At 43.4% G+C, this 17,174-nt stretch overlaps 1 protein-coding gene across 3 annotated transcripts in view; it reads left to right on the forward strand.

Moving 5' to 3' along the window:
* LOC147030205 (retinoic acid receptor beta-like) overlaps positions 1-16,950 on the forward strand; it is a 264,218-nt gene extending 247,268 nt beyond the window's left edge. For all 3 annotated transcript variants that reach the window (XM_085874018.1, XM_085874019.1, XM_085874017.1), the window contains 4 exons: positions 10,002-10,178; positions 12,172-12,376; positions 12,788-12,946; positions 15,718-16,950. In XM_085874018.1, coding sequence (XP_085730144.1) covers positions 10,002-10,178; positions 12,172-12,376; positions 12,788-12,946; positions 15,718-15,947 — 771 coding nt within the window. In that variant the 3' untranslated portion in view covers positions 15,948-16,950. The remainder of the gene's footprint in view (positions 1-10,001; positions 10,179-12,171; positions 12,377-12,787; positions 12,947-15,717) is intronic.
* The last annotated feature ends 224 nt before the right edge of the window (positions 16,951-17,174 follow it).

The following is a 17,174-nucleotide window of genomic DNA, read 5'->3' on the forward strand; positions in this document are numbered from 1 at the left end:
ACCTGGGTTTCTCACAACATGCAAAACAACCTACATTGTATGGCGTGCGTGCCATGTGGAACTTCTGCTGTTGATACGGTGATCTTCTGGGAAATAGTCCAACAATTACATCATAAGTGTCTGTGATGGAACAATCACACGCTTTCCTGGCTTGTTAGCCCTCAACTGGGCATCAGCCTGCCTGGGGGGCTTGTATTTTTGGTCCTGTTCCTCTATGTGGCCTCAACTTTAAAATAACCGGATGCATTTCTTTCATATTTGGCACAAGTATGCAATAACATCTGGGTATGTGGCACGGCAAATTATTTTGGGATCCGAGCCAAAAGTCATATGGGACGCACGATGATATTTCTGAATCTTGGCAATTAAAATAAAGAAATAAAAGTAAAGGGGGCGACACTGTATATGCTTTGGGGAACCATTATTTATTTATGGACACTTTACCATCAACACCACAAATACACAACTTTTAATTATTTATCTACACTACCATTATTTCTCCCGACATAACACCTCAAAATATTTATTTATTATCTTGCCAAAACGAAGTTTTTGCAAGATATGTTAGTCAGCTTGTATGTTTTTTTTTTTTTGTTTGTTTGTCTGTAATAATAATTCTGCAGAGCACAGTTATCATTAGAAATTTTTGTAACTTCGCATATCAGAGGCCTATCGAGGTCCCTTTCAGCACACAACATTTTGAAGGTCAAGGTCAAAGGTCAAGGTCACTTTGTCGCAAATCAGGGGAGTCGACGAAACCCTTATTTTTTTTGAGTAATTTTGATCGGATCGTCTTCAAACTTCATGGGAATATAGTTCATGGTCTGGCGCTCAGCTGATTAATTTTTGGTGGCGATTGGCCTTGACCTTCATGGTTAGCGCCTCAGGTCAAACATATTTGACCCCAAGGTCAAATTTTCAAGTTTTAGGAACCATATCGTGTAGTACCTCAAATTGAACACCTCGATGAGTGCTTTCTAGATATGTCAAGCTTGAGACATTATGACATCATTTGGTGACGTTATGAGGCAAAACCATATTTTTCACGGTTACTCTGTAGAACAATTCTCATCGGAATCTCTCGTCGGCAGATATTCCTCAAGGAGTCGCTCCTGGTGGATAGCAGCTCTGTTCACCTCAGTGTGACCTTAAAGAAGTCACACGTGGTCACCTTTTGGCAAGATAAGGGTCACCCTGCGGGTGACATTGGTTTATTTATTTATTGTTTCACACTTCACCATCACTGCTCCCTACATTCCACCTTGAATTATAATTTGTTTATTTTTACACACGACCATCTCCATGACCAACACACAACTCAGAATTATTCGGCCGAGGCCGAACAAAGCTCGGTCAAGGCCGTTTATTCCTGATACATGAAACACCCTGCAACCCATCTTCATCTTATTCTTCTTTCTTGTGGTCCGATCGTCAGCCATGCAAGATGTAAACCCAGCAGCTCTCAACTATTCTTGGTCCTGCTGATCAAGCTGTGCAAGGGCATTCCAACCTCCTACCAACTGGTGGGTGGGACACTTCCACCAAGTGTTCTGCAGTTTGGGGCTCTCCACAATCACAGCTTGCTGTGTCAGCCAAGTTCCAGGAAAACATGCAGGCCTTCAAGCGCCCAAGACTCGGCTGCCCTGCAGAAAGGTTTCCGACTCTTGAGTCGTTGAGTTTGCAGTGGTTCGTGCATCTTGTTGTAGAGGGGATGAACTTCAGTCAAAAGCTTCGGTGGTGAGGCGGGATGTCAGCAAGGACAGGCAGGTGTTGGGTGGGTGTCAGTCTGAGGCAGCCACTGATGACTCTTCAGGCAGATTTGAGCTGGCCATCCACTTTACTTGTGTGTATTCTTCTACCCCAGCAGCAGCACAGTACTCTGCTGGAGCATGCACCAATGCCAGTGTGGTGGAGCATAGGGCTATGAAATCTCCTCCCCAGTCATGACCTGCTAGTTTCCTTAACAGGTTGACCCTCGCTGCCATTTTTCCAGCCACATCCTCAGCATGGTTGTGGAAAGTAAAGCCCCTGTCCAACTTAAGAGCAAGGTCGGTCAGTGTGTTGGTAATATGAATTAGACATGAGAGTATCATTCAAGCAAACTTGTAGTTGTCTATCGGTATCTTTGTTGCTCAGGTGAAAAGCTGAACAGGTGGTCTCCTGCACATTAAGATGGAGTCGCCATTGATGGTAATAGGTGTGCATTGTGTCAATATCATGTGACAAGACCTGCTCTACACCCTGAAAAAGTCACATGTCTTTTGGATGGCTAAGTCATCTGCATAGGTCAGTTTCACACCAAAAGTGTGTGGCAAATCAGCTGTATAGAGGTTAAAAAGTTCTCGAGCAAGAACAGACCCTTGGGGATGCCATCCTAAAGGGTCCTGGTCTGGCTTGCTAGTCCATCTCCAAACATTGTTTTCAGGTGCTGATAGATGATCTCATTGAGGACTTGTACCATACATCTGTCTTGAAAAGTATTATATAGCTTGAGAAGCATGCCGCGTTGCCATAGCATGTCATAGGCAGATGAGAGATTAATCATGAGTGCACCACATTTCTTGTTGGCCTCAAAAGCATCCTCAATATATTATATGACAGCCAGCACCTGATTTTCTGCACTCCTGTGGTTCCTGAAACCTGCTTGTTAATTCGGTAGAACTTGCTCAAGTAATGGCTCAATCTTGTTCGGGATGACACTTTCAAACAATTTTAAGGGAACTGACAGGAGCGAGATCAGGCAGTAGCTCATTGGGTTCTTTTTTTGGCTTGTTAGGCTTGAGGATAGCTGCAACATTTGCTATCTTCCAGACCAATGGGACTCGAGCTGTTGCAAGGCAGTGCGACATGAACATCCTCAACCAGTCTCGAAGATGAGAGCCTGCATGGATGAGCTGTTGAGCACGAATATTGTCTGGGCCTGGATCCTTACCATGCTTGGGTTTGTCAATTGCAGTCTCAAGGTCAGGTGGTGAAACTTCTTCTGTGAGGCCAAGATCAACAGATGGTGAATGCCTAATCTCCTGAGGTTTAGACTTGACATTGCGGGAGAAAGCTTTATTCGGCTGCGGATATTTGCCATTGTTAACGAGTGTATGGGCAACTAAATCCGGAGTAACAGGGGAGGGTTGTTGTTTTGCTGTTCTTCCATTTCGGTGATTGATCAGCTGCCAGGCTTTGCAGTTTGAGTGTGTCAAATTGATGCTTTCAACAGCTTCTCACCATCGTGACTTGTGAACCTCATTCAATCAGGATTTTAACTTGGATGCTGTATGAGAGGCTTCCTCCTCATTATATGCATAGATAAAGGCATCATAGAGCCTTTCGCACTTGGGATCCCAGCCTAGTACGTATGTTCTGCGGCAGCCACGGGGAATGAAGGCTACCGTGATCTCATCACAAAAATAAATATATGCCTCCTCGATGTTGAGGGAGTCCAGGTGAGGAAGTGTGGCTGCTTTGTCATCTGTCATTTCCCTGTAGTCATCCCAGTTCACCTTGTGGAAATTCCATTTCTTCGATAGAAGGGAGGGTATTGGGGCCGGGAGAGGGGCTCTCTTAATGAGGCCAGATCTGTGGTGGGAGAGTGGAAATCTATCTAAAACCAGTCTTGTCCGTGTTCTAACGCTACCGCTCTGCCACCATGCCAGATCAGGCTTTGTAGTGGTGTTCCAGCGGCTTGAGTGGAAAGTTGCTGGTTCACGATGATCAAAAAGAAGAGTGAAATCAGATTGGGACTCCCAGTTACAAAGTTCTGCACCATTTGTTGTGGTGTAGTTGTAATCCCAAGCCTGGTGTTTGGCTTAGTGGTTAGGGTGGCGGCTTGGGATCCTTGGGTCCTGAGTTTGAGCCCCGTTGGCCGCTGAATTAAAAAATACACCAGGAGGTTGACTCAGCCTGTCATCCTTCCATGGTTGGCAAAATGAGCACCAGTGTACTGGTAAGGGGGACACTGCATCAGCGGCATTGCTGCGTCCCAACCAATGATGCAACCAGCAGCCACAGGCTGCACGAGAGAGAGAGAGAGAGAGAGAGAGAGAGAGAGAGAGAGAGAGAGAGAGAGAGAGAGAGAGAGAGAGAGAGAGAGAGAGAGAGAGAGCGAGAGAGAGCGAGCTGTAACCCTAATCCCTATATAAATAACAGGGGATGATGGTGCAGTGGGGCGGTCCCGAGGCCGGAGGAGTACTGATTGTGGCTTGTACATATTGATGGTGTAGAGATCCTGTATTTTGATGATGTGCCATTGCAGGTTGGAGTCAGGAGCTGACACTGCAATTACTATGCAGTCGTAGACAGAAGACTTGACGTAAGTGGCGATAGCATGGTACTGGCTGCCTGATTAAAGACAAGCAATTTGAAGCCGTGTATGTTTGCTTTACTTTCATCGCGAAGGTGTATTTCTTGGAGCAGAATCACAAGTACACAATTTGTGGTAGCTATGTGGTGTAGTACATCATGCTTAGCGGGTGTGAACCCCTCTATTTTAAGTTGCAGAATCCCTGGAACAGCAGTGTGCTCAGGGTTCATCTTGTTGAAAGTGACTAGTCCCAGGAGGTATATGCACAGCGTGCAGTTGGTCAAAGTTAGCTTTTTAAAAATGAAGAACAAGCTGTTTTAGGTTGTACCAGCACTAAGTACTGGAGAAGCTGAATACTGCTGAAATTTACTTAGGCTTAGGTCATCTGATGAAACGCAGAGAAAACCTGATGGTGGACCGAAAAAGAAAAAAAAACTCATCGGCCATCAGACGTTAGGAGCAGGTTCAGCCACGGGGTGATGGCACAGCCATCATCCAAGATGGCATGGAGGAACCGCTTATCCTGAGGACATTTCTTGAAGGACCTGCATTTTAAAGATGCAGAACAATTGGAGGCAGATGGATGGATCGCATGGAAGTGAGGAAGAAAAAAAGTGAGGGCCTCGGCCAACATTCCACATGATCTCGGATTTATGTGATGCCTATTACTCGTTCATATACCTTTTACCTGAATACATTTATTTATATAACTTTTCCGGTTCATGTATGTATGTATGTATGTATAATGTATATATATATATATATATATATATATATATATATATATATATATATATATATATATATATATATATACACACACACACACACTATGTATAGAGGTATAGATTGTGTGTATCTCAGGATGGCCGAGAGATGCACACACTCGGCTCAAAGCTGTCTAGCCTGGGTTTGAATTTCGGCCCAACTGTCATCCCGGTGTTTTATAGGCAGGATGATTCATGAATATGTGTGCCATCCCTCAGATAGATGTTAAACTGGGCGTCCCTTCTGCCAGCATTAGTTGGTGGACGTTAAAAATTCCGCGGTGTACTTCGCGAAGAGTGAGCAAGCAATTGCTGGCACCTTGGCCAAATTCCATCACTACTTCCCACTTCGGGAAGGAGCTTCTGCTCCGCTCCATGCCGATGAGGGCCAACGAGCCTGGAACACAGGTCCATGGATGCTCCCTCTCCGGGGTGCACTGGTCTATCAAATTGAGAATTAAATTGTCTTCTCGGTATCGGCTGCAGGACAATCTTACAAGGAAATAGAGGGCTGTCGCTCTGTTAAGCTCATGCCTTATAGCCGATGCAACTGTTTAGCCAGAAGAGCCTTTTTTTGATTTGTATATATTCCATCACTACCCATCCTGTTTTTAGGTGATGTTGGGACTTGTGTCCTTCTTTCTTATATTTTCAATGAAAAGTCAAAGCTCATGGAAAACCTGAATACTTGGAAAAGTTAATGACAAAAAGACTGATGAGGGGCAGAGCGTAACATACAGTCTTGAATGTCCAGGCAAACTCCAGTTTAGATTGGGGGGGAGGAGGTGCAGGGGTGCCTTATAAAAGTGGAGGGTGTGGGGGCAGTTATAAAATTAGGTGCAGGTGGTCAGCCAGTTGTTTAAAAGCTTGGAAGTGGGTATGAGTTTATTGTGGGCTGCTTTCTTGAAGGACCTGAATGAAGAGCATAAAAATGTCTGAATTGGGGAGTCGCTTCACAAATGATAAGGGGATTAAGGAACAAGAAGAACCATGAAGCTTATATATGGGAAGTACAACAAGGATAGGGTTTCTGCAAGAACACTCACTTGCAACCTGGAACAGTTTTATGGAAATGTGTCGAAAGAGTGTGTGGAGGACTGCAATGCCTCCATAGTGCCTTGTGAGCAAGAAACAGATCTCGAGACTCGACCTTCTGTCAAGAGATGTCATTAACTAGGAGGGCCTATGTAATATACACCAAGGAAAAAATTGAAACTTGCCACAAAGCAAGTACTCATGGGAAACGAGTGAGATTTTTTTTAATACAACATCATAGGTGCCTTCGTTATGACGTCATAATATGACGAATGCTACACCCGATCAGTATGAAAATATTTGAGGGTCATCGAGGGATACAGTGGTCCACAATTTTTAATGACGTCATCAGCTACGTGATCTGACAGCCATATTGATTTGTTTGTTTTTAACCTTCAAAAATCTCTGAAATAGCGGAACAGATTGAGGTGAAACTTTTCAAGTATGACCGCCTATCCATGAGGAACAAAAGGTTCACACATATGATGTCAGAAGCCACATGCTTTTGGCAGCCATATTGGATTTACCCTAAAACATAAAAAAATCTTCTTCTCCAGAACAGCTGGACAGATTGAGGGGAAACTTCACATAAATGTTCCCCAAGGCATGCGTGTACGAGGGTGTTGAGGAATAATTGATGTCACATGGTTTGGCAGCCATGTCGGATTTAAGAACAAATATTAAATAATGTTTTCTCTGGAACCGCTTAATCAATTGACGTGAAACTTGACAATTGTGATCGAGAAGTGATGGGGAATACATGTTTTAAATTTCAACTTGATCAAACACATGGATGAAAGTAAAGCAATATCAATAATCATCAGGAAGTAACAATTAACAAAAGGAACAGTTGAAAGAGGGGAAGGCCAGGAAGGACTGTGGAGATTATTGGTGGCCAGAATTGTTAATTTTTTGACCAGTTGTTACGAATAAGAAAATGTACAGCACAGAGGGGAGTTCATATTGAGCATTTGGTTTAAATATTTTAACTTGAGGATTGCACAAATATTTCATGGAATAAAATTCCTTCATATATTTCATGAGTGTCGAGTTATGATTTTGTTTGTTTGTTTTATTTGCCTTTTTATGGCCTACCCTGTCTACATATATATATATATATATATATATATATATATATATATATATATATATATATATATATATATATATATATATATATATCAGCCCCCATTGGACTTCGTCCAAAATGTAGGCTTTGAATTTGGTCTCGATTTTTTGTGTCTGTGCGTGCGTGCATCCGCAACCAAATCTCAGACATGTATGGACCGATTTTTATTCATACTTGGCACAAAGCCAACAGATGATCGTACACATGGACATCATTTTGTTTCACGATGCGATCTAAGATGCCCGACTGGCAGCCATTTTAGTTGTAAAAAAACAACAACCCGGTGTCGAACATGTCCTCAGCCATTTCTCAGACATGCATTTTCCAATCTTGTTCAAACTTAGGACACCGATAAGGAATGATGGCTGACCTAACCACATCATTTTACTTTCGAGATCAGGTCCAAGATAGCTGACTGTTGGCCATTTTGTTACTTAAATGTGTCCCCGACCATTTCTCAGACATGTATAGTCCGATTTTGTTCAAACTTTGCACAAGCACAGTACATGATGGCATAAACCTGCTCCTATTTTTATTTTGTGATTTGATCAAAGATGGCTGACTGATAGACTGGTGTCCATTTTAGTTGTACATAAATAAGGGGCAAGCCCTTTAACACCATTCAGTAAAAATGATTAAAACAATGGGGGCGATGACATTTTTGTCTTTTTTTTTTTTACTTGTTTATTTCAAACTGTAGAAATTATTTCTATACTTATGACCATATCTCATGAATCCTTCCCTTTCATCCAAGATGGCACTGATGCTTATTCCGAAAAGAAAAACATCTTTCTTTTTTTATACTTCTGCCACTTTCAAACAATGCTAAATTTGATCGTGTCTCATGGATAACTACATGAAAGTACTTCTTAAAAACAGTAAGCCTTCCAACTCACTTCCCATTCTGGGTCCAAGCGCGTTGGATGTTGGGTCGTGCAGTTACTCCTTCCAGTTCATCAAAGCTAAGTTTTCCGGACCAGATCCGCCATGTCTTTATGTTTTCATCCCTGTGTTACTGTTTGTTGTTTTTTTTTCAATTTTCCATGTTTAACCATACCTTGTTGTGGTTTATTGTCAAATTTGTGACCCTGTGAGTGTCTGCCCTACTCACCTAGGGCTTAAGCAAGTCAACCTGCAAATTCTGTCTCTGCTCTGATTCCGCATGCTTCATTATGCTTTTTCTCCCACGTGTTGTCCTTTCACCTTCCTCAACTCTATCTTATTCCCCTCCTCACTTCAATTTTTTATTTTACCAACTTCCTCAGTCTGTTCTATCTCATTCTACCATCCAGGGCTTCAAGGCAGCCGTTCACCTCCATCTCGGTTCTTCTCTCATCCAAAACCATGATCTTTTCTACCCTCCTCAACCCACCTTAAGTCCACCTTTTTCCAAGTTTCCAGTTTTTCATTCCTCGGCATTTGCAGCTGCATCTATCTTGTTCACCCTTGTCCTCCCTTTGTCCTCATTCTTCTCCACATCCCTTATTTGTCCATGTCTCTCTATTTTGCCCATCAACCCCACTGTTGGAGTGTTCCTTCCCCTCTTTCAACTGTTCCTTTTGTTAATTGTTACTTCCTGATGATTATTGATATGTTCTAACTCCTCCATAAGCTTCAATATTGTGTACAAAAAACTCTTCGTGTTACTGCTTGGAACTCATTATTATTAATATGAATAATATTATTATTATTATTATTCTTTCATGTGATGCAATCCATCTTGCAACAGTGCAGCAATTTAACAAACAAATTGCCCACGATGAGCTGCTGTTTCCTCACTGTCACTTCTGGCATATTTTGGCAGATGTGAATTGCAGATGCCTTCATTTGAATTTTGAGTGAAAATGTTTTGCATTGGTACATTTTTTTTTTTTTTTTGAGAGGTTTCGTCCTGTTTTATTGCAGTAAAGTTATTACACGGTGTTCAAAATATTCAATTGTAGGACGGTTGTGATTCCCACTCTACTTTAGGGTTATGATGGTGTCCATGAAAGGGTCATGTGCATTTCTGTAGCTGAGAATTTAACCTTGGAAAGTTTGCTTCGCCATTGCAGAGTGCTTGCAAAACAACTCTTGATCAAAACAGAAAATTTTCATTTGGCTGCAATAATGGCACACAATGGCTTATTATTTCCAAGAAGTAGTCTGGTTTAATGTCTCATGCCCACAGACCCAGATGAGGTTGCAATGATTGAGTACACTACATTTGGGCTATCCTGACAGCCACATAGGAAACTAAAACGGCACTTAGTCGAGTACATACCTCCGCCAGGCTGAACAGTTTACGTTTTGTATCCCACTGATGGGCTGAATCTGGATCCGGACGTTAACCAAATTCTAATCGGCTTGATCTTGTCAACCAACCAAATTATCGACCAAGTCTTGTCACAACTCATCCACAACTTTTTGAGATATCGTGCAATATATCGTTTTTGGCCCCATCCCTCATTGGTGAAGAATCATTCAAAAATTTCTCGTATTCGGATCCGGATCTTCATCAACATCAAATCAATTTGTCTTTGTCACACCCCCAACCTGTTCACAAAGTTTCGTCCGAATCGATCCACAACTTTTTGAGATTTCCTGCTCAGACAGACAGACAAACACACAGGGGTGAAAACAACCTCCGTCCACCTTCAGTGGCAGAGGTAAGTACCCAGAAAAGAAATACCTCATGTCTACTTTGAAAGATGATACAAGTGTATAAAACATGGTTGTTAATATTTCTCGAAATGGGTGCTTCTGCTCAATACCGCTTCACCTTTTCTTGCAGACAAATGGGTCCGGGCAGCGTGTCACGCTCGACGCGGATCTCTGGGACAAGTTCAGTGATCTGTCCACAAAGTGCATCGTGAGGACTGTGGAGTTTGCCAAGCGCATCCCTGGGTTCTCCACACTCGCCATTGATGATCAGATAACGCTTCTCAAGGCTGCTTGCCTCGACATCCTGGTGTGCAGAATTTAATCGGTGTAAATGCCTATTTTACTTCTGTAAGTAAAGTTTAAAATGAACGTGTGTCACAAGTTGGAGTCGTGATAGCGAGTTCACTTCTTGTGGTTTTTTTTCATCTACATTCTAGAAGCAGTACGAAACAACGGGGAAGCTAGAATATGAGCACGAGAAAAGTTACCTCAATTAAAATGTGTCGATTATGTCGAAAATTTACTCCCAACGTCTAATGACGTCGACCGAGTGTAGTAAATCCTTGTGTTGATTATGAACGTGTCACGTTTATAATCTTCTTTTTTGATGTTACGGCTCACTGACGTCGAGATTTTTGATGTAATTTTGCACGAATATGCTCCGGAGATGGACTTCAGTGTCATTATCCCCATGATTTTGGGGAAAAAACCGAAGAGCTATTGTCATTGGCCGTCTGTCTGTCACGATCTTTTCCTAAACGGTTCTGCAGAAATTCACCAAACTTGGCAGTTATGATCACCACGTGGCAAGAAGGTGCAAGAGCAGTATCACTTTGCTCCGCCCCCCTGGGGCGTGGTCAAAACCAAAATTCGAGGCACATTTACAAACATTTTTTTAATGAAACTTTGCATATGCAATCAACATTGAGGGATGTAAGATTTTTTGCGTTTGACCACCATGTTCATACCTCAGATCGTGGGGACTTAAGGTCACAGGGGTCAAAAAGGAAAAAAAAAAAAAAATCAAAATTTCATATTCTTGGTGGAACGTTTTGCCATCTTTCAACTTTGCTTTTGGCGGCGAGCGTGGGGATTTGCGAGGGCACACTATCGACTTCGCTCTACTTTAGTATGGCATTGCATGTGACGAAAACATTACATTGATATGTTGTTTTAAGATTTGAGATTTGTAGTGGCTATCTGCACTTAAGTGGCATTGTTTTGAGGAGTGTGGCGAAACCTGAGGGAAGAGGGGGTGGTTGAGACGGGGGGGGGGGGGGAAGTAATATGTGAATTAAAAGAGGAGATATGATATGATGTCCCATGAAAACAATGCAATGAGACCATTTTACCCAATTGCAACACCATGAGATTTTGGCAGCTCCAGCTTTGGACTTCTGTGTTTACCGGACCCCCGCTGTGATCCGTTAGGTACAGCTCGTGCACAGCGATAGCCTGATGTATTCCATTCCTTTGGCTTCTTAAATTTGCCAAAACAAAACATGAAAGGAACAGCGAATGAAAAATATTCTGAATTCTAAAAGCACATTTATCAAGACCAACAACTTCTCCACTTTGTTGTGGCCATTTGTGAATGGCGAAGAAAGAACAATAAATAAATAAATTAATCACTTCTGGATATGTTCCATGTATGGATATAAAGCAAAGTTCACCACTTACGAGCGATGACCACTTTTTTCACCACTTACGAGCGATGACCACTTTTTTCACCACTTACGAGCGATGACCACTTTTTTCACCACTTACGAGCGATGACCACTTTTGTTCGATAGACACAGAGCTATCAGGTGTTCCTGTCCTTTATCTTTGTACCTTTCTAAGCAATATTGTCCATTGAATTGGGATTAATGTGCAAAAGATATTGTTTCGAGATAGCAAGATGTTCAAATCCCAATTGTTTCATTTTAAATGCAGAACGAGTTACAACAATTGGTGTAATCCTTTTCGTCTAGTAACCACATCTTCTGTGTTTGTGTTGAATGAGTTATGACAGAGTCTACAGAAGAACAGGTGCTTGCTTTGAAAAGGGTGTGTTATTTGGACCATGACGTTTATTCATCACCCCCACATTAAGCAATGACCGTCCTAGATAATTACCACCGATTTGAGCAATACTGTATCAAACTTTCTCATCTGCAAATAAGAGGGATAAGTTCTGCTTCATTCAATTGTGACTGACTTGAGCTGAATTGTTGCCTACTCCCGCCTCCCCTTATCCCCAACCATCCCATCCAATCCCCTGTCCTTCCCAACCCCTCGCTTGTTCCCGATTCCTTCAGATCCTTCGTATTTGCACACGTTACACACCCGAGCATGACACCATGACGTTCTCAGATGGATTAACACTCAACCGCACGCAGATGCATAACGCGGGGTTCGGTCCGTTAACTGACCTCGTGTTCGCCTTTGCCAGCCAGCTTATCCCGCTGGGTATGGACGACACCGAGGCGGGTCTCCTCAGCGCCATTTGCCTCATCACAGGTGGTCAGTATGCTTTATATACCATCGCTTCATCCCAGAAAATCCCTCTTTGGTTCCTATCATGTTGACTCTCCGATCGTCTCGATAAATTCCATCTTAGTCCAAATTGGAGAATTATTTATATGCATGACAAATGGTTTGAATACAAGTTTTAAAAAGCATTTGTCAGCTCTTTAGTTTTTTTTTTTAAAAAGATGAGTATAAAAATGCCACTGTTTTGTTCTCTCTTTTTTGGGGGGGGATTTCATCGTTACTACTTTGCTGTGTCCATTGTGTTTTCCATTAATTTCCTCCGCCCCTTTGAGCAAACTGTTCCCTGAGGGATTTGCTAATGCTGCTGATAAAATGGTGGGTTACGTCACAAGTCCTGTGCGTGAGGTCACAAGGTAACATTATGCTGTACTGCACTTGCAGACCGCCCAGAACTGGAAGATCCAAGCAAGGTGGACCGGCTGCAAGAGCCACTCCTTGAGGCCCTCAAGTTCTACGTGAGGAAACGAAGGCCCAGCAAGCCGCACATGTTTCCCAAGATCCTCATGAAGATCACGGACCTGCGTGGAATTAGTGCGAAAGGTATGGTCCAGGTCTTTCTCCTTGATGCACCACTTCGGACCCCAGTGTTCGCAAAGCGATGTAATTAAAGGGATGATCTTTGTGCGTTGCTATTTTACACACTACGAATGCCCGTTTTGTGCTACATTTTGACAAAGTCATTGCATAACGGCCTGTAAAGCTCACACAAAATTGGAAACCAATTTCTGATGAGCATCTGGAACTTGTTCTCCAAGACCGCTCGGGTGGTCGGGTGACGTCGTCGTCAAATTAGGTGTGCAGCTCATGTGGATTCGGTAGAATCGTTCTCATTCCAACAGTTGTTGCTACTGGATGTAACATCTGGCAATCAGACTCCTATTTAATTTAAGACATTGTGAAGAGCACCATTTATTTATTTATTTATTGGGGGCATTCACAATTAAATCATTTCTTTTTCACAATCATTTCATTGCATTTGTTGTTTGTTTGTTTTTTAATCCACAGTGGAATTTTGCTTCTGCCTCTAGAATCTTCTGGTTTAAACATTTAAAAGATTCGTTGATTTGTAAAAGATAACGTTTTATAAACTAAAGCAGACAATGAAGTCTGTTGTTTCCTGATTTTCGTTTCTAAAAGAGCAAAACACGATAGTTTCTTCAAGCGTTGTTTCTTTCATGACGTACCTCCTTCTTTCATATGCAGTACATCATTGGCTGAGGGTGCGGCACTCCTGCTGATGCAATGCCCCCTGTAGGTGAGGGCAGGAGTTTGTAATTTGTTCAGGGTGCCGGTGACAGTTCGCCTGCACTTTGTGAAGGACACCGTGACATCTTTAAGGTCCACCAAATAATGCCATTAGATAGGATACCTGTTTAAGCATGTCACATTTGCTCTACGGCTCGGATACGGCGGCCGTACCCCCCCCCCCCCCCAGAATTGACACAAACGTGCGGCGGACGCAGAGTTTCTGAGGTGGCCTCAGGGTGGCCCTACGCCGTATGGCTATCTTTTATAGGCCGTAGGGGTCTCCGTGGAATTAAAGCGCGGAGTTATAACCTTGTTCATTTCTAGGTTGGCCGTAGCACTTCGACAAGTCGTAGCCATGACGTAGATGTGTTCCATGTTGACCGTACGTAGGGCGTACGGTGGGCTTGCGTTATTCGTGCGTTTTCCGTAGGCTCTTATCAATGAAAAATGAATTTTGCCAACTCCCAAAAAATTACGGCGGCCGCACTATTTCCACGTTCGCCTTAGGGCCCCCCCTGCGGTCGCCTTGTGGGCACCTTGAGGCTACCTTGCGTCTGCCTTGAAAATTATATGGCCGCCGCAGGGATGCCCTAAGGTCACCATGCGACATCAAATCAAAGACCGTAAAGCACCCCCACGTTTTCGGTCTCCACAATTTCTAAATACCCCGTGCGGCTACCCGAAAAATAAAAACATATGTGACTGCTACATTGTGTGACCTTGGAAATACTGCGGCCGCCCTATAATTGCTCGTGCCCGTAGATTTTTTTAGACCCTACGCCGGCCGAGCCAAATGTGACTGAAGCATTAACGTCCATCCAAGAGACGGCACACACATTCATGATTGTCCCTGCCTAATAAACACCTGGATGACAATTTATAGCTTGGTCAGGATTCAAACCCAGGCTTAGCAGCTCGAGGCCATCCTGCCAACCCTGTCACACACGTACCTTGAGGGGGGATGAGAGCAAGAACCCTGGTGAACCATCTGCATACCCGCAAATGGGACCACATTTGCATAACCGCAAGGGTCAGTCATCCCAACCAGTTATCCAAGATGGTCAAAATGGTAAAGACCTGAAAGTGAGTAGTTTGCACCACTTTGGAGTCGGATAAAATGGAGGATAAACGATGGCACGATTCGAGCATGGCTAGAGAACAGTTTGTTTCCTTTCTTCCACAAATGCTGTGACGATACCTGAACAGTGTGTAACAAACGTGATAATTACTGAGTGGGGGACACTCGTCTGTAAAGAGGTAACTTTGTACGTCTTGGTGAAGAGCGATAGAAGGCGTGTGTAATCTTTCAGGGCCACCAACTAATGCTGGCAGACAGGAGTCCCAGCTTAACATCCATCCGAAGCACGGCACGCACGCAATGAGAACCGCTCTGTCTGCGAAACACCAGGATTTCAGTTTGTCGCTCGTCCTAGATTCCAACCCATGCTTGACAGTTCAAAGGCGAGTGGGGTTTATTGTTGTTGATGAAAAACCTACGTCACAAGTCGTCCACTTGAAGTGATGCATTTAATTACATACAGGCAATCGGGGGGTCAGGAGGGGGGGGGGTGTCAAAAATTTGCACAATGCAATATATGCCCCATTAAAAACCCACCATGTAGCCATCCATTCCATCAGCCTTTTATCCAACTTCCACTGGTAAACCGTATTCCATGCTATTACAGTGCTGACCTTCAGATTACTCATTTTGCCTCCTGAATTAATGCCTGTGATGACTACATTTCGTCGCGTCTGCAGTCATGTAAATGGCTCCCCCAGGGGTCCTTGACTTGAATCACATATTCTTCCTTTGACAGTTTGCCATCGCATTTGCGTTCAAATTATTTTGTGTTCCCACCGGCTGTAAGAACAAGATAAAACAAGGATTGAAATTTATTTGGACGTGAACAGATTGCTTAGACAAGCCGATTTGTGTATTTGAGTCTTGAGACAAGTGTGTTCTTCGTAAATTCTTTGATCCCTGTGTTGAGAAGATTTTTGGCAGCGCCACGTAAATGCAACATCGATGAGATGCCGTACACTTCCACTGCCGTCTCTTTCAGGTTCAGAGCGTGTCATAACCCTCAAGATGGAGATCCCTGGATCCATGCCGCCTCTCATACAAGAGATGCTCGAAAACTCGGATGGTCCAGAGGCGCTCACCTCAACATCCGGAGGGTCTTGCACAACCACCGGACAGCCTAATGTATCCACAACTCAACCAGCCGCAACCGCATCTCAGCCGGCCACGACTGTGGGACTTGAATCAAGCCCAACGGCAGTTGCACCGTGACGATGCAGCTGCCAATGGTAGTCATAATAATGTTCTTCAGATTCTTCTTGTGATGTTCGTGGCCCATTCAATCCAGCAGATTGTAGCCCTTGGTGCATGCTGCTTCGTGCTGGGCCTGTGGCTCTAACATGAAAGAGGAAGCACAGTGGCTCATTGTTGGTGTCCCACGGGAGAAGAGAAGACTATAAGTCTCCGAGTCTATGCATGAACTTGGAGTTCATGATATATACGCCGAGACTTGCAGGAGGTTGAAATTAGCCTCCGACATCTTGTGAGAAGAGATTATGTCTGCCACACAAGCCTCATGACTCAAGGTTGTACTTGGCACTCGTACCGCCGAACTAACGAGAGCCAGACTTTATCCTGGGATTCATTCTCGTGGAGGATGGACTCGCCACGCATGCCCCTGGATTTGATGAGATCAAACTCGAAGACTGGGACTCGAAAACCGAACTTGCTATGCATTTTCCCAGACCCCAAGAATCCAGGAGGACAGGCTTCCCTTGCCCCCTTGGAGGGTTAATTTAAAAGTGCTCGTTAAAACAAATCTTAATTCCATGAGTTTGAAAGACAGAAAGGGGCTTAAAGTCCTGATAATTTTTCATTCTTTTCTTTTCTTTTTTAAATACAAAAAAAAGATTTTAGCAATACCCTTCATATACGTCTGTTCTGACGGTTTGAACTGCAAATACGAGCCGCGTGTGGCCGATCGTGTCTGCAGTGAAATGTGAGGCCACGTGATGGCATTTGGAAATGCACCTCGAAGTTTGGTGCTGCGCTTCAGGTTTGACGTCATCACAAACCTGGTTCAACAGACATGCCAAAATGTAACCTTTTTATAATTTGTTTTTTTTATTTTTATTTGTTTTTTAACAACAATGTGAAATCACACTGTGTTTTATAAGGTGTGTGTGTGTGTGTGTGTGTGTGTGTGTGTGTGTGTGTGTGTGTGTGTGTGTGTGTGTGTGTGTGTGTGTGTGTGTGTGTGTGTGTGTGTGTGTGTGTGTGTGTGTGTGTCTGTCTCTCGTTCTCTCTATCTCTATCTCTCTCTATCTCTCTCTATCTCTCACTATCTCTATGTCTCTCGTTCTCTCTCTCTCTCTCTCTCTCTCTCTCTCTCTCTCTCTCTCTCTCTCTCTCTCTCTCTCTCTCTCTCTCTCTCTCTCTCTCTCTTTCTCTTTCTCTTTCTCTTTCTCTTTCTCTTTCTCTTTCTCTTTCTCTTTCTCT

The sequence above is a fragment of the Eptatretus burgeri genome, chromosome 3, assembly GCF_056783735.1.
Source record: "Eptatretus burgeri isolate ZD-2024b chromosome 3, Ebu_testis_v1, whole genome shotgun sequence".
NCBI lineage: Eukaryota > Metazoa > Chordata > Myxini > Myxiniformes > Myxinidae > Eptatretus > Eptatretus burgeri.